Source organism: Eutrigla gurnardus (assembly GCF_963514095.1).
Source record: "Eutrigla gurnardus genome assembly, chromosome: 9".
In the NCBI taxonomy this organism is placed as follows: Eukaryota; Metazoa; Chordata; class Actinopteri; order Perciformes; family Triglidae; genus Eutrigla; species Eutrigla gurnardus.
The window spans coordinates 4,265,839-4,290,247 of NC_139923.1; the positions used below are offsets into that span (position 1 = coordinate 4,265,839).

The 24,409-nt window shown below is 43.8% G+C and overlaps 1 protein-coding gene across 1 annotated transcript in view; it reads left to right on the forward strand.

Moving 5' to 3' along the window:
• Positions 1-7,716: 7,716 nt before the first annotated feature.
• Positions 7,717-24,409, forward strand: part of slc7a10b (solute carrier family 7 member 10b) — a 66,644-nt gene continuing 49,951 nt past the window's right edge. The window contains exons 1-3 of the mRNA XM_084018404.1: positions 7,717-7,960; positions 13,973-14,177; positions 16,945-17,096. Coding sequence (XP_083874530.1) covers positions 7,801-7,960; positions 13,973-14,177; positions 16,945-17,096 — 517 coding nt within the window. The 5' untranslated portion in view covers positions 7,717-7,800. The remainder of the gene's footprint in view (positions 7,961-13,972; positions 14,178-16,944; positions 17,097-24,409) is intronic.

Here is a 24,409-nt window from a genome sequence, read left to right on the forward strand (position 1 = left end):
CAGTGTATGTCCGAAATACTTGACCTCAGGCAGGCAGATCTGGCACTTTTCTGGATTCAGTCGCACCCCTCTCTCTCTTGTGCGCTGCAACATGGCCCTGAGGTTCTCGTTGTGCTCTTCCCTCGTCTTTCCGAACACCAGGATGTCATCGACGATGGCTGTTACTCCGCTGAGGCCTTCGTACGTCTCGACGACTCGCCTCTGGAACTCGTCTTGGGCCGAGTTAAGCCCGAAAGGTAACCTGAGGAATCGATATCTGCCGAACGGCGTTTTGAACGTTGTCAGCACGGATGACTTTGGGCACAGCTTGATTGTCCAGTAGCCGGACCTGGCATCCAGGACGCTGAAAAACTGTACGCCAGCTAGCTTCGTCGTGGCATCCTCTAGCGTGGGCAGTGGGTAGTGAGCAGTGTTTGGAATAACGAATAGCGTTAGGTAACGCCGTTATTTTTTCAGTAATGGGGTAATCTAACTAATTACTGTTTCCGTCGTTACAACGCCGTTATCGTTACTGAACGTTAAATGCAGTGCAAAAAAAAAGTCAGGATCGTGTTCTGCTTGCGCGCCGCTCGTGCCTGGTCTCGGCAGCCTGTTGTCCGTGGAGAAACGTGCAAACTTGCCGCGAGCTGGAGCCGGAGTTGGGGCTGCTGCTGGTCTGAGCGGCGCACGAGGGCCACGCGGGCCCCGGTGTCCCGCCGTTCTGGTGTTGGACGGGAATCCGGTGCAGCTGTGGAGCGCGGATGGTGAAGACGGTGGTGATGATGATGATGATGATGAACGGCGCGGCGGCTCGTGGAGGCACCGGGGTCTCGCCGTCATTATGTCTACTGCTGTGCGCTCTGACCCTGTTTTGTGATATATGACAGACACAGCGTCTCCCACTGTATAATTTCTCCTCAAGTTTTAATTATTCCCGCATGCGAGGGGCGGAGAATGCAATCTCAATTATTATACACAAGACTACACGCTACGCGACTATAGGAGTAGACTACAAGACTACAGTTTGCCATCTCATTACAAGAAAAATCCAAATTCTATGACATAAAGCAACTTTTTTTTTTACAGTAACGCAAATAGTTACTTTCCCTGGTAACTAGTTACTTTTATTATAAAGTAATTCAGTTACTAACTCAGTTACTTTTTGGAACAAGTAGTGAGTAACTATAACTAATTACTTATTTAAAGTAACATTCCCAACACTGGTAGTGAGGTCTTTGAAGTGCCTTGTTGAGGTCCCTGGGGTCCAGGCATACTCTCAACTTGCCACTGTGTGGCTTCTCCACTACCACTAACGCGTTCACCCACTCGGTGGGCTCAGTCACCTTACATATGATGTTGGACTTTTCCATCTTGTCCAGCTCCTGCTTGAGCCTGCCACGCAGTGCGATGGGGACGCGGCGTGGCTGGTCGACGTGGAGGCGACATTCGCCTGGGAATTCTCCGATACCCTGGAAAACGTCTGCATACTCCTCTAGTAGACTCTGTGCCTCGTCGTCTCTTGCTACTGCCAATATCAGCTTGATCAGGTTCAGGTCCAAGCTGGCCCTCATGGCTAGTATGGGTGGCGCTTTGGTGTCGACAATGTGGAACTCCAACGTCGCTGAGTGGTCTTTGTGCTTACACCTTAGCTGACAGGTGCCGCTCACCTTCAGCTGCTCTCCTCCATAGGATGTGAGCCTCTGCGTAGCTGGCTGTAGAGCTATGTCTTTGAATAGCCGTCGGAACATGTATTCAGGAATGGCGTTAGTCTGTGCACCAGTGTCTATTTTGAATTTAATGTTCTGTGTTGCTACCTTTATCTCTGCATAGGCTTGTTCGATGTCTTTGCCAGCGTTCTCCGTCGTGAGCCCGTCTATGAAGAGTTCTTGTTCCTCCTCGTCGCTCGCTTCCATCACGGCGTGTATGGCTTTACGGTGGCGCGGCGTAGCAGTCTTTGCTTTACACACTTTGGCGAAGTGATTTAACTTACTGCAGTTTAAGCATTGCTTGCCTTTTGCCGGGCCTTTGGTCTTGCTCCTCTTTTAAATGGTCTCCTGTTGTCAGGTCTCTTGCTAATGGCGTGCACTGCTTCACTAGCATGGTCCTTATTTCCTGCCATTTCTTTCATTTGTGCTTGGGCTAGCTCGTATGACCGTGCTATGTTGATAGTCTTTTCTAGCATGAGCTCTGCTCCATAGCTGAGTAACTTCTCGCGTACACGCGGAGAGTTGGTTGCGATGACTATCTGGTCTCTAACCATTTCATCGCTGTTTGGATAGCTGCAGTCCCTCACGAGTAGTTTCAACTCGGTAATGAAATGCTCAAACGTTTCCTTGTCGCCTTGCGTCTTCTCATGAAAACGGTATCTAGCGTAAATGGGGTTGGACTTGGGAGTGAGATATTTCGTGTACGAGTCGTAGTACGTCTTTAACTTTTTAGCGTCATCTGCCGACAATGTCCACGTGTTATATACATCCCTGCCTTTCTCCCCGAGCCACAACAACAGGTAACTGCACTTATCCTTCTCTGCTTTCTCTTGCAGGGGTCCCGAGAACATCAGTTCGGCGTGTTGTTGGAAACGACACCATGCCTCCGGGAGGTTCGCCGAATCCCAGTCCATCCTGGGTGTAGGAACGCCAAACGTCTCCATTCCGGTCTTGCTGTGTGAGTATGCTATCCCACTCTGACACCATGTTATACTTTGCCCTCTGGCAATACGTTTTTATTAGGGCTGTCAAAGTTAACGCGTTAATAACGCGTTAACGCAACATCCTCTTAACAGCGTTAATTTTTTTAACGCGCGATTAACGCTCGGTATTAAAAAAAAAAAAAAACGCGCATTGTATGATTTATGGCCGTCGGTGGCACCTGTAGTCTTGATCCAGAGGGAAGGTGCGCGTCCACAGGCAGCGGTGTTTCCCCGCGTCCCATTCATTGTATTCTGGTAGCGTTGCGGCGAATGTCGAGAGACGGCGCGCGAGTTGGCCGCTCCTCAAGTATAAGTCGAATCTACTTTATGCTAATCAGAGGCGCCGGGCTCGACTCGCCGCCTCGGGAACGCTCGCGAACGCTCGCAAAAATATGTTGTTTGAAGGAGAGCGCCTGTCAATCATCCTCTAGTGGCAGCCCACCAAGCGTGCAATACTGGGAAGCGGCGCGTCCACACGCGTTTAAAATCGATTTGTGAACGGCAAATTCACCTTTAAAAGACTGCCGGATGGTTCAGTCGATAAGACCAAAGTCATCTGCGCGTATTGTGGGTATGAAATGAGCTACCATAGAAGTACGTCCAGTCTGAGATATCACTTGCAAGCCAATGCACTTATATCCTAACTGTACTTATCTCCTGTTACACTATCTCCTGTGACATGTTCACTTTAATTGTTTGTGATATATTCTTATAACCCTGTTTTGATCCCATGTTTAAGGGGATATTTGAAGTGTTAAATAAACATTTTCATAAATCAAGTTTATTTGCCCTTATGTTGTTAAAAGTATTAAGAATATGAAAAAAAATAATTAAAGTACATTTAGAAGAAAAAAAAATGTGCTAAAAAAAATGCGATTAATTTGCGATTAATCGCGAGTTAACTATGGACAAAATGCGATTAATCGCGATTAAAAAAATCAATCTTTTGACAGCCCTAGTTTTTATATTTAAATAAACCGCTGACACTGGCTTGCGTGTACTCTTGTTTATTCCGCCATCTTGAATCACGTACACCCGAACATTCTCGCGTGAGTTGTCACAAAGCTACGGTGGCCGTAGTGGCCGGAATGTTACATTGATGTGTCGGGTTACATCGGGTCCGGGCTTTAAAAGCCACGGGCCGGGTCGGGTCGGGTCGTAATTTTCAGGCCCGTTGAGAACTCTAACCCTGGGGACAACGAAAATGGGGTCAAAAATAACCAGATTTCTCCTTTAATATATTGTTAGATAGTAATATTAATATCAGATATTGTAGTTTATTATCTTATTGTTAGAGAAAGGCTATTATTAGGTAATAATAATCCCACCTAAGAGAACACGTTCTGAGGTGTGGGAGCATTTCCAATTGGAACAATTGCAGCAACAATACATCCTCCATGTTGCGCCATTTGAGATGCACTCATCCTGGAGTTCTAACCCCAGAGTGTCACGATGATCTCCCTGCTGTTGCTGCTGCTGCTGCTTATGCTGCTGATGCCAATGCTGATGCTGCTGCTGATTTCGATGCTGATGCCATTGCGTAGAGGTATGCTAAAACATTTGTTTTACACTTTTAAAATGTAGTGTGATTTCCTGAGACTATGCAAGCCTGGTAATTCTCCTACCACAACACATTATGCGGGCAAATATTGAGCTCCTGGAAGAGTGGGGTATAACCACCAAGGGCTGACAATGCAGCAAACATGGTCCTGAGTGTGAACATGCAAAATACCTAACATTTGCCATGTTTGGCCCACACTCTGAACATGATTGTGAAGAAGGCAGTGGAAGAAACTCCTGTAAATGAGATCCGCGTGAAGGCCAGGAAAATCGTTGGATTGTTATCTGAGATGCAGACTTGTATGAGCAGGCCTTCCCTTAAACTGATTCAAGATGTTGAAACCAGACGGAACAGTACATATGACATGCTTCAACGCTTATATGACGAAAGAGAACCCGTGGCTGCTTCCCTGTCCCATCTGTATACAGACCATAGACCTCTAACCAACTATGTATTGGAGGTAATTTCTGAGTGCTTGGCTCTTCATCCACCCTTCAAATTGGCAATTTGATGCAATTTCTGCATCAAAGCTTATTCCACTTACAGAATGATACAGTAAAGTAAAATGAAAAAAGAGGGGCTCAACAAACGGTCCGAGTCTTCAATTGGGTAGGCTATGTTGCAATAACATCAATGCCAGATGTGAACATGCATATCATTATGTTAAATGTTATGATTAATGCTTGTATTTGTTTGGTACTTAAGAACATTATTCTGCTGAGAGATGGGATTCAAACCAGATGTGGCTTCTATGAAGTATCAACCTTGTTGACCTTTTCCACATAGCTGGACCCAAGATTTAAATCCCTAACATTTGGAAACCCACAGAAGGCCCAGAGACAGAACAGAATCTGATTCAGGAGTGTGCTTCATTGATACGTGCTGCTACATTAACACCTGGTGAGTACTGTTTTTATTTCAGTGTATTGGATGATGTAGCGTAATGTAAAGAGTAATATGTAAGATATATAATGTATAAGTAATTGCTGTTTTGCATTCAAAATAGACCCACAAGCTTCATCCTCAGGCCCACAAGCATCACCTACACTATCGGCATCAACATCAGCAGCAGCATCAAGATCCCCATCAGCAGAGAGTTGGATCTGTTTGACAATCGTGTGAACCAAATTAATGTTGTCCATAGAGCAACTTCAGATGCAACTCTGGAAGTGAAAAATTATTTAAGAGATCCACCTATTTCAAGACGGGCAGATCCTTTGAAAGATTGGCCGTCTTTCCTCATTTGTACCAACTGACTAAAAAGTTTTTAAGTGTCCCAGCAACAAGTGTACCATGTGAAGGATTTTTTCTAAAGCAGGGGAAGTGTTATCCAAAAAAACAAACCGACTGAACTCAAAAAGAGCTGAACAAATATTTTTTAAGAAAAAAAAATGGATTATTGTATTGCATATACAAATGTGTAGTTTATTTATTTTTTAACAAAGTTTAATTCAACCTGTGTTCTCCTTAAATTAAGGAAAACCTAAGACCGGCTCATTTCATAGTGGCACATAATTAGGAGTTTTATTTGGCCAGAGCATGTAGTTCACATTGGCCACTAAATGCCACCGTAGAGGCAGGTTTCGTATTTGTTTCAAAGCTTCATCACTGAAACATTGCTTTGAACTGTGTTGAAGATTCCCTTTGCCCATCACTGGGTCGAACATGGGATAGAGTAGACAGGTCAGGGACAGGCGGGGCCCATTATTGTTCATTGTGAGCACATCACCATCACCAACGGTGAGGTTTTATAGACTGTATTAAGTGGACATACGTCACCCATTGGTTTGTGGACTACGTTTTTGAAGCATCAAGTTCAATATTTTGTCTGTTGCCATCTTGGATGTTTTGCAACCAGTGAATGAAGTGACTGCTGAGGAGGAACGGGTGGATCTGCCGAACACAAGCGGCAGAGCGGAACCCTGAGCAGCAACCTTACTGGATCTGGATCAAGCTAGCTTCTGAAGCTGTTAGCAAAGTTAGCGTCATAATTCAAGTGTTGATTGCATTGGTAGTGACTGCAGAGAGGCCGTGGTGGCAACCTGTCAATCAATTGGTAGCCCCATCCTGAAGCATCCCTTTATGGTCTCTTTGACTCTCAATGGACCATAATTGAAATGAACATCATGCTGTATTGAAGAATACTTGAAAGTGAAGTCATGATTACGATGTTTGCTGAGATGAGAAATCAAATCAGAAGTAGAGTCATTTTCTTATTGACTTCCATGCAATCTGACTGAAAAGTTGCGCCCCTGATGGCCAGTAAAGAGAATGCAAAGCATTGGTTTCTATGGTGGCCCTGAAGGGTGAACGGCAACAACGGTGCTTATGTTAATGTGGTTGTGTTTTTGTTAATGTGGTTGTGTTTTTCTTTTTTGGTTGTGTTTTTGTTAATGTGGTTGTGTTTCTCTATTTGTGGTTGTGTTTTTGTTAATGTGGTTGTGTTTTTTTTTTTGGTTGTGTTTTTGTTAATGTGGTTGTGGTTTTTTTTTTTGGTTGTGTTTTTGTTAATGTCATTGTTTTTTTCTTTTTGTGGTTGTGTTTTTCTTTTTGTGGGTGTGTTTTTGTTAATGTGGTTGTGTTTTTCTTTTTGCGATTGTGTTTTTTTTTTTTTTTGTCGTTATGTTTCCTGCTTTTTGGTCATGGTTGGGATGGATCCATCTCTGCGTGGCTGTGCCTGCTGCCATGGATTACTACTGTTGATACTATCTCTTCTGTTAATGCCACCACTACTGCTAATGCTACTACTACTACTATACTACTACCAACACCAAATGCAGTTGGAACCCAAGGGCCTGGGCTGCACAAGATTTCTGCCTAAAAGCCTATTAAGGCAGTTTTTTCTCGCCACTGTTGCTGTAACGCTTGCTGCTGGTGATGTTGGGACTTTGAAAATGTATTAACTCTGAACATCATGAGCGTATTCTAGTCCTGCTCAATGTGTTAAGTGTCCTGAGATGACTTCTGTTGTGATGCGACACTATAAATAAAATTGAGTTGAATTGAATTGTTTTTCTCTTTGTCGTTGTGTTGTGGTTAATGTCGTTGCCTTTTGCCCTTCAAAAAAATGTAGACTAAACAAAACCTGTGTTGATTGTTATGATTAAACATTATTATTATTATTATTATTATTATTATTATTATTATTATTATTATTATTATTATTATTATCATTATCATTAGTGTGATAATAATTATTATTTTATTTGAACTGTAAGCACATTTGACCAATGTAAAACTGCTGTCACTGAAGTCTTTTTTTTTAGTTACAGGTCTTGAGTATTTTTTCCACCAGTGATGCTTCCTTTGAATTCTGATGAAGTGTGTTTCTCTGACTCTCCCTGGAGGAGGCAAAAGAAGCGGTACGGTTCCTCCCGGTGTCCCTGAACGCATCACTGAGAGTCCAGGGTATTTAACATTCTACCCTGGACAGCGGCAGGTTGTTGCGCAAGCGCAGCCCATTCAGTCTGCATGAATGCGGAGCGAGGAGAGAGGACAGGAGCACTGGGAGTACTGAGACTGGGAGGACACAGTGGACTGGACGGACCGGACCGGACCCGGGCAGGCGGACATGGATAAACAGAATGGCAGCGGCGGCAGCGGCAGCATCTGCTCCCGGCCGCACGGCACCGCGACGGACGGCAAGAAGAAGAAGGAGAAGAAGAACATCCCCGACAGAGTGACGCTGAAGAAGGAGATCGGGCTGCTGAGCGCGTGCACCATCATCATAGGTGAGGCAGGAAAACAAGAGCGCGGCCACTTTGGCTCAGCCTCTGCTTTTTTTTCTTTATCACTAATAAACAACAAGTTAGCGAGTCTTTCTGCAGGACTCACACACAGACACGTGTTAGAAGTAGCTGAATTACACGGTGGACTTCTAACAACTTGACTGATATGGTAAAAGCATCGTTTTCTGTTTTCTGTGTTTGCATGCGTTGTAAGTGCTTACGTGGCTAAAATATGTGAAGTCCAGATGCAGTCCGGTGGTGAAGCAGAAGAACATTGTCTGCTGGAGCAGAATGGACAGCTTTAAACACACCTAGTAAATAAGTGATCAGCATCCAGGCGGGATGGAGGGGGAGGAGGGGAGGGAGTCAGACATGCATGCAGAGAGCTGCCATCGCTGCTAGTATTCATATGCACAGCTGATGGAGGGAATGGATATGACCCCCCCTCCCAAAAAAGAAAAGTTACTTAAAACCATAAGTTTCAAACTTAAAGGTTGAGTAGGTGATTCTATTCAGAAACCTTTTCTGTTGTATTACTTGAAATCCTTGTGACATACTGATAGCAATGAATACATGACATGCTCTGACATCAAACTTAAAAAAACAAAACGTCATCTGTGGCCGTGGCAGGACTGTAGAACCCCGTCCAATCAAAAAAGTCAGGCCGGAGAACATGATTGGACGGCCTGCCTGTCTGTCAATGACTTTTTTGGTTTGGCGATGTGTTCAAAGTTCAAAGTTTCTGTTTTTTTTCCCCAAATAAACTACTCTACTCTTTGCTAATATTTTTCATTGTAAAGTATGTTTTGTTTGTAACTATTTTGCCTTCATTGGAGAGGACAGTGTTAGAGTGAACGGGGAAGAGAAGGGGTGGGGCGGGGGGCATAGGGCTGCGGGTCGGGCTTGAAACTGGGGCGCTGCAATAAGGACTTAGCCCTTAGTACATGGGGCATCAACTCTACCAAGTGAGCTATCCCATTCGCTAATATGTTTATACCGATGATCTTATGTTGATTTCGATTTGAGTGACTCAAACATTATTGACCCCTGTAGATGGACATCAGAAAAAAATTTGGACGTACTAGCAAAGACAGGGAAGCAGTCCGAGAGATGAGACTGAGAGGTAAGACCATAGGCTTATCAAGCACGGTTTAGGGTTGCTTTTCCCAAGAACCAACTGGCCAGCAGTTTGAAAAGCTGCAGTAGAGATGTATGGCCAAAAGAAAAGCCCACATTTCAGGACTTTTTGTACAAATATCACAATGGCAACCTCTTCAAGAAGGTGGCTGAAGAAATGAAAGAGGGGAACTGGGAAGTCCACCACCAATAGAAACTTTGAAAAAACACATTTTAGTAACTTAGCACTGCTCCTGCTGTTCATCGTCATGATGTTCGGGCATCGACCTGTCAAACACAGCAGAGAATGGAGTCCATGTGGGATTTACCTGCTGAGGATGTGGTGGCGACCTCCTCTAATGGACCAGATGATGCAGGTAAAAAATAGGGACAAAGACAACTAACGTTACATTAATTCGATTATGAATGGCTGCATATAAACTGGAATATTTTCATCAGCCAGCTAAACAGATGAGTAGGAATATTGTCTTTTTTCGGAATAAGATCAAATACCGTAATATTTGGTGCATGTAAACACAGTCTGTGTGGATCCAGGCTGTCCACACATGGGAGAGCAAAGTGAAGACACTGAATGGAAATGAAAAAATTCAATGGAACAAGTCAAACGAGTTAACTGCATTCGTCTTGCTCGCCCATCTCCATAAAGATCCCTGGGATGGAAATGCGTATGAGTCATGTAAGGAGACCTCTGGAGACGGGAGATGTCTTCTGCAGGAACCTTTATTGAGGCCCGACGGCCGTCCTGACAGTCAAGGTTTGAGCAGTACAACAATGCAGTTCCAACCCCAAGTCTGCCCACTGTCCTCCTGGCCAGGGCATAAGAAGCCCAAGGTATCTGGAGGACGCTGCCACGGTGTCTGTAGCATGTCTAGGTCAAAGGTTAGAAGAGTGGCTGCGGTGGAATAGTCTTCTTCTCTTAGGAAGGTTCCTAACTGAAGAAGTGACCCGGAAGTAAACAAGTGGCCGCCATGATAAGAGCTGTTTAATTCTCTAAATTTGAAGGAAAGGAGCTCCAATGCTTCCTTTCAGAGCTCCTTTCAGAAAATGCCGCACACTTCGGCCGTTCATGAAAACGTTATGAGCATTTGCAGATTTAACAATGACTTTCATGCAGACATTTAGTCATTGGAATTGTGTTGATAAATGTGTGTGGACAGTGATAATAATTGAATGGTATTTTTTATTTATTTCAATCATGTTACAAATGTTTGACAAAAACGAAACTAAAACCACAAATGAAATGTAAAAACAGCAAACGGTCACACAGGAAGGAGGAGCTGCTGAACTGAAGCCGGTCAGTGAACCAGCTGTTTATAAAACCAACAACATGGGAAGAAGTGGACAATGTGCTTTTTGTAGTCCATTATTGTAGTTTCTCCAGTGCAGACGCACGTCAATCACTGGATCATCAGCTGTCAATCATCAGCAGCATTATAATGACGTAGCTTAGTGAAAGTCCGGTCGGATTCTCTGAGCACCGCGGCTGACTTCAACTAAATCCTTTTGAGTTCTCCTATCGCCTTTCCTTTTTCCCCAGAGGTCAAGGATAGGAGTTAAGAATAGGAGTTAGGACTGAATATTTTGACTATTCGTCACTCATCTTTATTTTATTTACCTAGTTTTAGTTCTACATGCTACTTTTTGGGGTTGCACAGTGGTGTAGCACTATCGCCTCACAGCGAGCATTCGCATGCCTGTTTCAACAATGGGGGGGGGGGGGGGGGGCTCTCCCGGGGGGCTCTCCCACTCACCCACCCACCCAGTCAGCCAGTCAGCCGCTGAGACGCCTGTAGGCCGGCCCGCGGGTCCGACAAACATGAGAAACTTTGACTAAATGCAGTCCATTTACTTCATGCAGCGGGGGATCCCAGCAGTTGCACGTCATGGTGGCCCACATGAGGTTTGACCTCGGGTTTTGGTCCAGGTTTTGGCTAACCGGACCACCTTTCCCGCTCGGCCAGGCTGTTGCTAGCTCAAGGCGGACATTTTTTTTGTAAAACGACAAGAGAAAGGTCCTGTGTACAGAATGCTGAAGCACCTTTCCATTCAGAGAGAGCACTGAGTGAACAAGCTGGCACACTGAAGCAGGCTCAGCATCAAGAGTCACATTAGAACTGAATGTTCTTTGGAGGAGATCATCTGCACGGCACGGTTATTATTTCCCGCTTCTAGGAAGCTGCAGGATGCTGAAGGTGAGTCAGTCACTTCCCACCTCCGCAGCGCCGGAGTGGATAATTTATGTCTGGTTATGTAATGGCCTGTCTGTGCCACTTGGCTGCCTTCTGCTGTGCTACTGGTAGCGCTGTAGTCTGAATGCGTCGGAGACGCTGGTACTCTACACTGCATACTGAGGCTCTTGGCAGGAGGGATTGTCCTGGCCTGAGTGATGGCCTTTACCTCCTTCTCTAACTCACTCTACTATAGAGCTTTGTGTTTTAATGCCCTCCGTATCAACTCAGAGGGGCAACCGTTTGGATCGTGTGACTGAGGTCAAGAAACGGGTCACTGGCGGTTTGAGGTGCTGCAGCAGAAATGTTGGACATGTTCTGGGAGATGATGTGGAAATTGTGGCTACAACAAGTCACATGTTCTGTATGGACATGCAAATGTTTCCCACATGGGTGAAAACGTTTGCTTCAATGTTGATTTTCATCTCGACATGCTATTAGGTTCCTTATTTATGTCAGACATTTTTTAAATATGCAGAGGCATGTTTATCTCACTGCTTGCTGGTCCAATCAGAGCCAGCCAGAGAACTTTTGACCAATGGGATGCAGCCAGCGGAACGTGTCCAACCTGGTGTTAGCGTCTTTGAGTATTAAGAAAAGCGCTTTATAAAATTGATTTATTATTATTATTATTATTGTACTGAGAGAGTGTGCTTGTTATTGAGGTCGGCATACGACAAAATATAATCTTGAACTTTTTATGACCGGCAAGCTCCACCCAAGCCACTTAGGTAAACTGGAAGCAGCCGACATTAATAACACATGCACACAGAACCAGCTTCTAGCTTTGACGCAGACGTTATTAGATATCAATGCACAACTTTGAATGGTTTTTATTAGAGTAATAAAGTAATTTTAGATCTAAACAACATGGTGAGGTTGACTTATATAAACCAAGTGACTTAAAGTTGCACTCCGTATCAGTTTCATCTATGTAATTGTCTTTTAAAGTGATGGTTCAGAGTAAAATGCACCCTAGGTCATTTCCACCATGACATCCAGCCAAATACCCCCTCAGAAGCATTTTTAGCGATGGTCAGCATTGGTCAAGACAGGGCTATCAGCCGAATGGCTTAGTACTGGTGCAATGGTACATTATGTATATCTCGTAAATTACCCCACTAATAATGCATGGAATGTTACCAAACTTCTGCAGTAGTACACATAGGGTCTGTACTCACAAAACCAGGCATTTGAAAGTTTGTAAGTACACCAGGAGTTTATTTAAACCTGCTTTCAGTGTGGAGCATTTGAAGGCATCACGCAGATGAGAGACAGTCACACTGTTGGTGAGGGAGATGAATCCCAGAGGCTCGCCTGCAGTTCCATCTACCGCCACAGAGGCCGCTAGAAGCAACGCATCACATATTATGGACTGCCACTTTCACAGTCCAGTAGAGTGCTTTTACACACTATTTCAACATGAATGGCAAAAGGGATGCAAGATGCAGAATACCAAGCAGGTGGCCAAAGGAAGTTTAAGTATTTCAATAAAACAATAATTAATTGTGCATGGTTTCAGAAATGGGGAAATCCAGGTGAGTGGGGGAGCAGGCCGGAGACCAGGGCAGTGGTGGAAGCCGGGAGGGAGAGAGCAATGAGGGAGACGGGTGAGTGGGGAGCAGTGAGACTGGACGTGAAGCCTGGTGGAGAATCTGACGAGAAGACAAGGCGGGTTAAAAAAATGTCTTTTGAAGAAATAGAGATCTCAGACAGACAGACTGAACCCGAGGATTTGGCCTGGATAACGGGGATAAAGACACACTGAGTACACATGACAGACACAGGGAGAGAAACATAGAAGCAAGACTGGGGGGGGATCTTTTTTTTGGGGACGGTACACTACATAGACATAGGCACACTACCATGAGGCGGTAATTATGGTTATATTTATCTTTACAAGGATCTCGAAAATCACAAAACATTTTAATGATGGGGAGGGGGGGGGGGGGGGGGATCTTTTTTTTGGGGACGGACGGACAGATGGGTGGCTTTTATTTGAATAAGTCTAAAAATATTTAAATCTGAAACACTGCTGTGAATTCATGTTTGACATGAGACAAGATATTACACAATGTGAGTGAATGTGGAGCGCTAAGAGCTGCTGCATCTGTGCATGCTGCCATTTTGCCGGACAACATAACACTAAAAAACAAGTTGGGTTTAGGAAACAAAACCACTTAATGAGGTTTAGGTTAAATGTTGTCATGGTTGGGCTTAAAATAACTTAATTAAATCATTCAGGTTTAGCCAACAAAACAAATGTCAGGTTGAGGGAAACCATCACAAACGCATTGTCCAACAAATATTCATCACCAGACATGACTGTCTGTCTAATCTGGAGTCTCATTCCACTCGAACATGAAATATGCAGGTTGTGTAACAAAGTCATCCACCTCCTCACCGTAAGTCGTCCTTCTCATAAGAGGTCACTAGCTCTGGATGTTGCGTAGTTACGGGGACGTGCTTCATTTGTGTCTCCACCACTAAAAAGGATCCCGATTGACTTTCCATTGGTGTTGTTTTCCTGCTGGGCTGCCTATTAACATGCGATCTCCATATTTTCTCTGGATTACAAGCGAAGGCTAGATTTGATTTTTATTAACAGAAAATATTTCACCTTCTAATACCTTCTGCCTCCTCTCCTCAGGGAACATCATCGGCTCTGGGATCTTCATCTCTCCGAAGGGGGTCCTGGAGCACTCGGGCTCAGTGGGTTTGGCGCTGGTGGTTTGGTTGCTTGGAGGCTGCATCGCTGCCTTGGGCTCCCTCTGCTATGCCGAACTGGGCGTCACCATCCCCAAATCTGGAGGGGACTACTCGTATGTCACCGAGATATTCGGCGGTCTGATGGGGTGAGCCAAGAGCCCGTGTCTGCTCGATGCACGATCGCGGTCGGCTCTCACTACGTGTCCATGCATTGTGAGAATGTTTGATGGGCTCCAGGTTAAAACACTTTTCAGCACAAACACTTCCATTTGCTCAACACATTACATAGTAGTGTTGCACTGTATACCGAGAGAGAATACCGATACCTTGCAGTTTAAAACGGTACGATAGCTCGTTTTATGGGTAGCGATACTAAGTAGGACAGTCTGCTAGGTCAGGGGTTCCCAAAGTGGGGGTTGGGACCCCCTGGGGAGATGTTTTTTTTAGATATTCTTCAGGTAACATGGAACTGAAAGTATAACATAAGTTCCATGGAGATGACTTTGACTGAGATATTCTGCTTTTATCTGATAGTAAACTGTTTGACAATTATGATCAATATAATCATTTAATTAAATAATTATATTATGACAATTTCCCACAAATGTCTAACCACAAAAAATCATTGGTTGATAATGTTTTGGACAGACATAGATACACTACATAGACATAGGCACACTACCATGAGGCGGTAATTATGGTTATATTTATCTTTACAAGGATCTCGAAAATCACAAAACATTTTAATGATGGGGACTTTCAGCACATTGTTTATCAACTTTACTTTTCTGGTTCATCCTACATTTCCCAAAATGCAATTCAGCAGCATATTTTCATTCAACCCTGTGAAAAAGATGAAAATCAGTCACAAAGTACTTTAATAAATGTATTCATTTGGGGAAATATGCTGTAGTGGCCCCAAATTGACAACAGCGGCGTAAACCACACCTTTCACAATACTCTTTTACCTTTCCAAATAAAAGCCCTAGACATATATGCAGCATCGGGGGAAATTGAATTACAACAAATAACCATTACAATATGTATGTATTACAAAAATCTTAATTTATTATGGATGGTCCACCAGCCAACATTGACCTGGAACATTTGATTGTTCGAAAGCAGTGATGTAATGTAATTGAGCAAAGAAACCATTTTACAGGTGAGCTCATTATGTAATCCTTTATTTAGTCCTCTACATAGTCCATGTCACAACTGTGGGTTTTTGCACGTTGGTCTGTTTCCCTGCCTGCTTCTCTACCCTGCCTCCCATGGATTTTCTCGTGCTCCTGTGTCCACCCTCCTCTTGTGTTTTTGGTATCATGAGTGTTTCTTTTGACTCCCGTTTCTGCCCTTGTGGCCTCCTTTAGTTTTGTCTTGTTTTGTTAGTTTAATAAATATTTTTTGCATTTACCATTTTGTCCCTTTTGCCTGCATTTGGGTCCACCCTCCTTTTTCCCAACTACAAACCCTGACCGTCCTCTACATTCCTCTATATCAGGGGTCTCAAACTCGCGGCCCGCGGGCCAATTGCGGCCCCTGGAACGATATTTTGCGGCCCCCTACCTGAAATCAAAGCTGGTGTTAGTGTGGCCCGTACGTTTTTTTCTTCACTTTATCTGCGTGAGTCGTTGCCCTGTGCGTTTTGTATTTTTTAACACTTATGAGCTACCATAGCTCAGGCTCGTGACAACAACACAAATTAGCAACATTGGTCACTTGTACCGTAATTTCCAGACTATTGAGCACACCTGAATATAAGCCGCACCCACAAACATTGGTCCCCCTTTTTTTGTGGAATACTTGATGTGGCCCAGCCTCACCCAGACTCTACCTCCAGCGGCCCACAGGTTAGTTGAGTTTGAGACCCCTGCTCTATATAGTCCTCTACATAGTCCTCTATATAGTCCACAACCCTAATGAATCATCGTGTTCCTCTGTACCTGCTGGATGTGGATATTTGGCTTTCGAGTGAAATTCATGGAAAATGTAAAGACACAGTGATATATCAATAAAGTAGGGCATTTAAGTAGAAGCATGCTATGGTGATTTCCTCATCTCAAACTATTTATTGAAACAAAAGCCAGCAGCAGTGGTGTGTATACCACAACATAACATGTCACTGTCTCAATAACTTGTCATGTGACCAAAGATCGTCCACGTCTCTGCCTTTCTGGGACTCCCTTCCCTCTGACAACATCCTGTTTGAAGCCTTGCATGGCGAGGTGCTGTTGATCACTTGTTAGGTGTCGTCTTGGTCTCATGATGTCAACATGTGAACAGTATGATGAAGACGATGTTTAAATACCGATTCTAATTGAACCAGGACATTGATTGGTCGATTCAAGGATCAAACAGCTGAATGTTGCCGTTCAGCTCCGTGTTAGAGAACAGCAAGTTGTGTAAAGTCCTGAAAACATTGAACAGTTGGACATGTGCATTCAAAAGTTTAGAGAAGGTCAAATTAAGTTCACCTGTAAAGGTTAAAGTGCATTTTAGGTTCATCCTGAAATTTCACCTGAAAGCCGAATATCCCTAACTTTTTGTGAGTAGTGTATACACAGATATACATCACTTTAATATTGCAGCTTGTAAGGGTGGAGCTCTTTCTTATGTTTTACATTTGTAAAATAAATTGCAATGTAGTATATACACTATACACTGTATATATGTATACGTAGTGTGTTTCTTTCCAGCACCTTAGGATAAAGCAATTGTAGCTTCTTGTGGTCAAGGCCATCAAATACTTTCAAACTCTTAAACCAAGACACTAGTACTACTCCTATTATCACACCAGTGTTAGCAAACATAACATATATTAATGCGTGTAATCTTAAGTAAATGCTTCATGCCTAATTACCTAGAGTGCTTTACTTTGACACATCACTTCCTGACTGTCTTTCTCTTGATCAGGTTTCTCCTGTTGTGGAGCGCTGTCCTCATCATGTACCCGACCACGCTGGCCGTCATCGCCCTCACGTTCTCCAGCTACGTCCTGCAGCCCGTCTTCCCCGACTGTGTTCCTCCGTACATGGCCACACGGATGCTGTCAGCCACATGCCTCCGTGAGTAGCTTCTACACCATCTGTACTCCGAGAGTCAGATTCACCCCCACATCAACTTGGTTGGCTATTATTCTGCATAATGAGTAGCCCCATTTAGGTGAAGGCTTATTCAATAAAAAAATTCTTGAGTTGAGACGACATAACCATGACGCGTATTGGGGTCTTTGAAGGTAACATGTTTTAACAAAAACTAAGGAGGGGAGTAAGATTCTTAAAAAAAAAAAAAAACATTTTTTTATTTGCTAATGTAAGGGGGGATAAATTACTGTATAAATTCTCTGAGATTAAAGTGTCAAATTAACAGGAAAAAAATTAAATTAAATCTATGGTCTACGATTTGGAATAAAAAATCAGCCGTAGGCCTGCATAGAAATTGACCAATGGGAGCCATTGCTCCGGAAGGCTCCCATTGGCTCCCCTCCATCCAATCCCCCCGTCTCCCCTGCTCTTCCTCATCCCGCCTCGTCGAATCGTGGCACTGAGGGGAGGGGTTTGGTTTGGGGGGGGCGGGATGCTTTTTTCAAATTGTCTCAGAGGCTCAACTGACTTTCAGAATGTAGACCATAGCTTTAAGTTAAAGTGGAACATTTATGGGAAAAATAGATTTTCTCTGATATTAAAGTGGAACATTTATTGGGGAAAAAATATATTATCTGATATTTATGTAGCAAATGTATGGGGAAAAAGATAGATATTCTCTGAGCTTAAAGTGGAAAATGTATGGGGAAAATTGTCTGAGATAATTAAGTCAAATTTTCTCAAATTTTGAGAGAATTTTGGATGAGAAAATACATAAAAATGTATTCATCATTTTTTGAATCACTCTGGGCAGCAGTGTGATGAAGATTATCCACCCTTGCAAAGTGAATTTGTCAGAGAGTGTGCACGTGTTTGTCTTCAACAGTTTTTTTGTAGTAAATTTACCACTTTAATCTCAATATCCAAGATGTTTCCTTGTAAATTTGGTGAGTTTTTGCACATACATTTCCTCCTTTAATCTCAAAACATTCAAGATTTGTGTTTTGCCTCCAATTGGTATGATATGCTGTTGTACATAACATCTCCACTACTACTCGATGTTGAAACTGGAGGCATGGTGGTTGTTGCTGCTCACTGTCTGATAGTAAGCTTGCATCATTCATAAAGAGTGATATTGTCTGGTTGCTCTGGTGCTGCGCTCTAATGCTGATCATAATCCAGCTCATCAATAAACTACAAGTCCATATGTCTGGGTGTCAGAGGGGAAGTGGTCACATGTGGAATATCTCTTATGTAACTTCTGGCTGGAGGCTTTTTAAAAATCAATATTTTATGGCTGTCAGAGCTTGAGGAGGTAGACCATCAGGACTAGAAGGAGGGATGAGAATGTGAGGTTTGTGAGGTGTGGAAAACAAAAAGCTGGTTTCATGGAAAACTGATCAGCCTGGTGAGTCTAGTTGGAGTCACTGAGCTTTGATTGAACATCACTGTTTGAGAATTGGGTTTAATGACCTCACAGAGGTGCGGATGCAGGGAATGTTAGATCTGAAAAGCTCTTGATGTATACTGAAACATATAGAAAGGCAGATACCTCATGCAGAGTACTATGAAATACAAAACTCTAAATTGTTTAATTCTGAACCAATTTTCATCAAATTTGGTTTGCTAGAAACGTGGAAAAAACACGATATTGATTACTTATTGGGGGTGGATCTAATCAGCCTCTTTCCAAAACCTTAACTTGAATAATTGCTACTTCCTCTGTAATGTGCAGACTTCATGAATAGACAAAATCAAGTATAAATATTTATTTCTATATTTATTGCGCAATGATGAAGCCACAAATATTGTTTATCGCAAATATTTTTATCTTCATTAATTTCCTTACAAAATACTTTAATAACAATAATACTATATCATAATATACTATAATACAATAGCTAACTCAACTACAATGCTATAATGAATTAGCTGAGAGGTGCAGACAGTACTTTAATTCCAAGATCTGACATATTTTTATAGGAAATATGAATATTATTTTCTTTCAGCAGATATTGTTAAATGGCTGAAGGATGTGATCTCAGAGGGGGGAAATTGCATTTTTCATTTCATCACAACTTGAAAGCCGGTCTGTGCTAGAAGAGACAGGATGTGCCAAGCAGACTTCATCCAGGATCTCAGGCTTGTGCAGCCAGAGCTGACTTGACATCAGTCATGTGGAGCCCTAGGCTGCCTAATTGCTTGTCTTGCCTGAGAATACCTGCACTGAACACCATTCATCCACACAGCCTCTTTGTCTTATCAATGCGTAACAAACCATCTGGCCCGAAATCCCATCTGCGAGTTGAAGCGGCGGGATTTCACTGTGTGATGGCTTGCCTCTGACACCATCATTCACACTTGTTTTTTTGGAGGTGGATGCTGAAACGTGAGCTCTGTCCAGCCTCCGCAGGGTGGTGGTGGTGGTGGTGTGTGTGTGTGTGTGTGTGGGGGGGGGGGGGGGGGGGGGGGGGTACCTCGCCATGTTTTGTTTGCTCTTTGCAACGGAAGTGGTTTGTTTTGTGGGCCTGACAGCTCGTCTTTGTGTTGAAGAGCGACGCCACCATGAGAGAGAGCGGGGCAAAGTCGGTGACAATGATGGACGAGGTGAAACAATCATGCCCTCCCTCGCTCGCCTGTTTCCCACATTCCTGCCTCCCATGGCAACTGGCTGCTGCCGCCCACCACCGGCAGCACCAGCATCCGTTCTCCAGTGTGGCGACCATACTGGTGCTGATGTATTTAAAGGAGCACTCCAACACAGTCACTTCACTAAAAAATATCTCAACTCAGCTTTAATTTGAAAACAGGTTGAATAATAATAAATCAATACAACATGGAAAAGAAAAAAATAGAAAGGCTGCCTTACAAACTGGAGGATGGAGTTTGGAATATGTTGACGTTAACAGGGTTGAATGAAAAGATGCTGCTGAGTTGCATTTTGGGAAATGTAGGATCTGGTGTTTCTGGAGCTTGACCTATAGCCGGGATTATAACATATTGTCTGACCTAGGGTTTCAGAATTCTGGGAAAATTCAACGTGAAAGCTTTCCATGGGAATTAATGGGAAATAACGTGCATAAAATGGAAATTAGTTGGGTAATTTGCTCAGGCTGTATTTACTATGTCATATGTAGATAGAAACAAACCTTTGACCATCTTCTGTTGAAGTCACATTAGTCATTGACTTCAGCATTTATACACTAAATACGATACACCAACTTACACAAAACCATATTTCAAGATTGGAACTCCACCTATTTTGAACTTGTGTAATAGAACAATTGAACAATTTAGATCAGCTGAACTTTAACTCAATTAGTTGAATATTCTAACATTAAATTGAACATTTGTTGAACAATATTCAATACTTTTCTACAAAAAATTATTTTCCTCTCGGCCTCCACATCCTCTCCTGCATTTCCAACCCAAATGAGTCCACTGTTGGTGTGTCTTGTTAAAATTGTATTATTGATCAGGGTGTATCTCCCGAAAGTCACCATTCATTGTTTTTATTTTTTGTTTTTGTTTTATCTATAAAAACCCCTTCATGCATGAATTATGATAACCTCAGTCAGGATTATTTTTACAAAGTGTTTTAATCATCTTTAGGCATGAAAAACAAGGTTGGAACTTTATTTTTTCAACCCATATTTAAAGGGATAGTTCGGAATTTTGGACATAAGACCTATTTTCCAAGTCAGCCGATGTGTTCGAGACGTCTGGAGACGTTTTCAAGAAATTTCCTTCAGTTCTTCTAGTTGCCGAGTTCGCTTCTGCTATGGCTAGCGCAAGTCAAAACTTGTCTTGCCCACTCCACAGTGCACCCGAGGCAAATCAATTAAAACACTAGACTGTCGATGTACATATCTGTGTTGATAGAATAATATTTGAAACAAAACTAACCTCGCATCGCATGAATCATCCATTTTTTGAGGGACTAGTTTCTCAGCAGCAGCGGAATTTTACTTTGCTCTGTCGGACACAAAACTCTAAGATGCGCTGCTCGGAATCCAGCAGGTAAATACACACCTGAACACCGCCGATTTGTCGGCACTTATGCTCCCAAGGATGCAGGCCCGGACTGGCCATCGGGAGAACCGGGAGGTTTCCCGAAGCGCCGGTCTCTCTCTCTCTTTTTTTTGATTTTTTTTTTTTTTTTAAGTCTGCCGGTCAGCCGGCGCCGCGGCTATCTGACTTTTTTTTTTCTAAAGGTACGTGTCCACAGGGGCGATCTTCCCAGTATTGCACGCTTGGTGGGCTGCCACTAGAGGATGATTGACAGGCGCTCTCCTTTAAACAACAAATTTTTGCGAGCGTTCGCGAGCCATAAAGGTGCGTGTCCACAGGCAGCGGTGTTTCCCCGCGTCCCATTCATTGTCTATGTGAAAAGCCGTGCAATGCATTCTGGTAGCGTTGCGGCGAATGTCGAGAGACGGCGCGCGAGTTGGCCGCTCCTCATTTGCCTAAAGTTGAAGTCAAATCTACTTTATGCTAATCAGAGGCGCCGGGCTCGACTCGCCGCCTCGGGAACGCTCGCAAAAATTGGTTGTTTAAAGGAGAGCGCCTGTCAATCATCCTCTCGTGGCAGCCCACCAAGCGTGCAATACTGGGAAGCGGCTGAGTTATGCTTCCGTGTCGACACAACGCAAGGGGGCTTGCGGACCCCTTACGTCCTTGCGGGCCCCCCTTACGTCCAACGCAAGGGCCTGACGTGTGCCTCCCAAAAATCCTAGACGCGCGTCGAGGCGACGCAACACCAACGCAACGCCAACGCAGCGGCATTGGCTGTGATTCGTCCGCTAACTACATCCGCTGGAGACCGCTATCCGGTTTCCACTCATAAACACCGCCATTTAAACTTTTAAAAGGCTACTTTTATTGTTTTCACCTCGTTTTATTGTTTGCACCTTCTCGCTTTTGCACAAAGAAATAAAACACCAAGTTCTGAAAAATTGTGGACGTTTAAAGCCGGAAAGTAAACAAATACGCTATAACGAGGCTAACGACGATATACGCCAAGAGTCTCGGTCGGTCGGTCAGTCTTTACAAAAAACATAGCGGCCTTTACCGGTGTGGCATTGAATTGCATTTCGACACGTAAACCCAACGCAGAACCATCACGGTCTCCAAGCAACTGCGTGGCCGTTGCGTTGCCGTTGCGTTGCCGTTGCGTTATCACTACGCGGAAGCATAATCAGGGCTTAAAGTCAGAGATGCAGGCCTGGCCAATCAGAGGCCACTCAGGCCAGTAGCATGTGAGGAGGACAAGGCGATTGGTTTGTTTTGATTAACACCCGCCCCAACAGTCCGTATCAACCACACAGACAGCATGCGGAGGAAGGGGTGTGTGTGACACTGATGCTGCAGTCGCGGTGTGTGTGTAGCGAGCGCCGAGCAGAGAGGGAGAGTCGAGGCTTCGACTAGTACTGTAAACCATGGACCCCAACCCACCGGGTAAAAAAAAAAGAAAAGGCGGTGCCGAGAGGGAGAGAGAGAAAAAAAGAAAGGCGCTGGAGGAGGATGCGGCCAAATGCCGTAAACTGACAAATGTATTCAGCCCCCCCCCCAGCCAAGATACCTCTGCAAGTAAGTTGTGTAAAAAACAACAACAACAACAACAAAAAAACACTGGTTCTTGAGGTCCAGGGACCTGGGTCCTTGAGGCTGTACACTTTTACACAGTAGCCTATAGGTCCTGGTCATGAAATTAAACAAGCCACTTTTTTATTTACTGTTATCATTCCATTATTATGTCTATGAATACAAGGGCACATTAAGTGAGACATAGGCTACACTATCTTACTGTATGAACTATAGTGTATGGAAAAACACTGTAAGCATATGTTTGCTATTCAAAGGTGGTGATAGTGATGACACAAGTCCTGCTGGTACTTCAGGAGAAGCCAGTGCAGAGCAGTTGGCGGAAGGTACAGAATCATTTCTAGAGCAACAACATGCAAGTTGCAGACATAACACCAACAGGCACTGCCATTTGACATAAATGGCTCTCATTTGTAATATGGTAATAGCTGCCATTCTATTAAGCACTAGTGTTGAATTTTGCTGTCTGTTGCTGACTTGCTGTTATGTATCCCAGCCCTATATTAGAATATGAGTCAATATTATGTGATTGCTTATTAGGAACTATACTCTCGGACTGTATTATACATTGCGTCTATCAGTGTGTGCATGTTCTGTGAACATGTATTCAAAGGCTGTCCCCTCATAGCTGATTAATTGTTTGATTTGGACTTTGTTGTCTTTGTTTATTAGGTTATATTGTAGGCTACACATAAAAATTATGCCAAAGAGGCTGTTGACATTCCACATGATATGATGTTTAAGTAACCTTGGCACTGCGTTAAACCTTTATTCTCTTCTAGTAAGTGTGTTAGTGGATTTTGCTGAGGATTGTTGTGTTACTGTATTTTACCAGCCCGGCCCCAAACACAAAAGTTACTGTATATTCCTAACTTAGTTTGTACATAGGTCCCATATTTGAACTTCTATTTGGAATGCAGTGTGTGTGTGTGTGTGTGTGTGTGTTCGTGCGTGCGTGCATGTGCGTGTACATGCGTGCCAATGCATGTAGGTGTGGGTGTGAACGTGCGCATGTGGGCAAGGCCAGGGTGGCCTGGTTACATGACTGACTCCTGGCCTGAAAAAGTCTCCCAGTCCGGCCCTGCAAGGATGTCTGAAAAGCCCTTGGACCTCACACAAACACCGGCCAGCCCACGGCCACGCGAACCCACAATTACGCACCGCGAACCCGAACCTCTGCTCCGTCCGGAGAACCGTAAACCCTCGGACGCGTTGCGGGGGATTCCCTCCTGGCACCACCAGTCTCCGTTTGTTCGGTCCCGGTTCTCCACAGACGCTCGTTCACGTTCTGCCCTTTGAGCATCCCTCTCGTGCAATTCTTCCTCTGTATATTCAGGCTCGTACAGGTACGGTTGGGTTTGGGTGGAAAAAAACTCCTCATCAGTGTCTTCAAAAGTTTCAGTATATTCTCCAAAAGTGTCCATTTCTGTGAGATTGAAGAAACTAGCACTGCAGGCTACTCTGCTGTAGCAATGACAGCAGGTAAACAAACTATAGAACCGGTGACTTATAAGTGCTAGGTGATATCACTCCGCCGCTGCCATAGCCTACTAGGAAGTATGACACGCTGCTGCTGCTGCTGAGACATAAATCCAAGGTTGGTTTTATTTCAAACATTGCCTCGGGTGCACTGTGGAGTCAGTATGAGTGTTTTTAATGCCATGCTAAAACTAGAACGATTGACTTGCGCT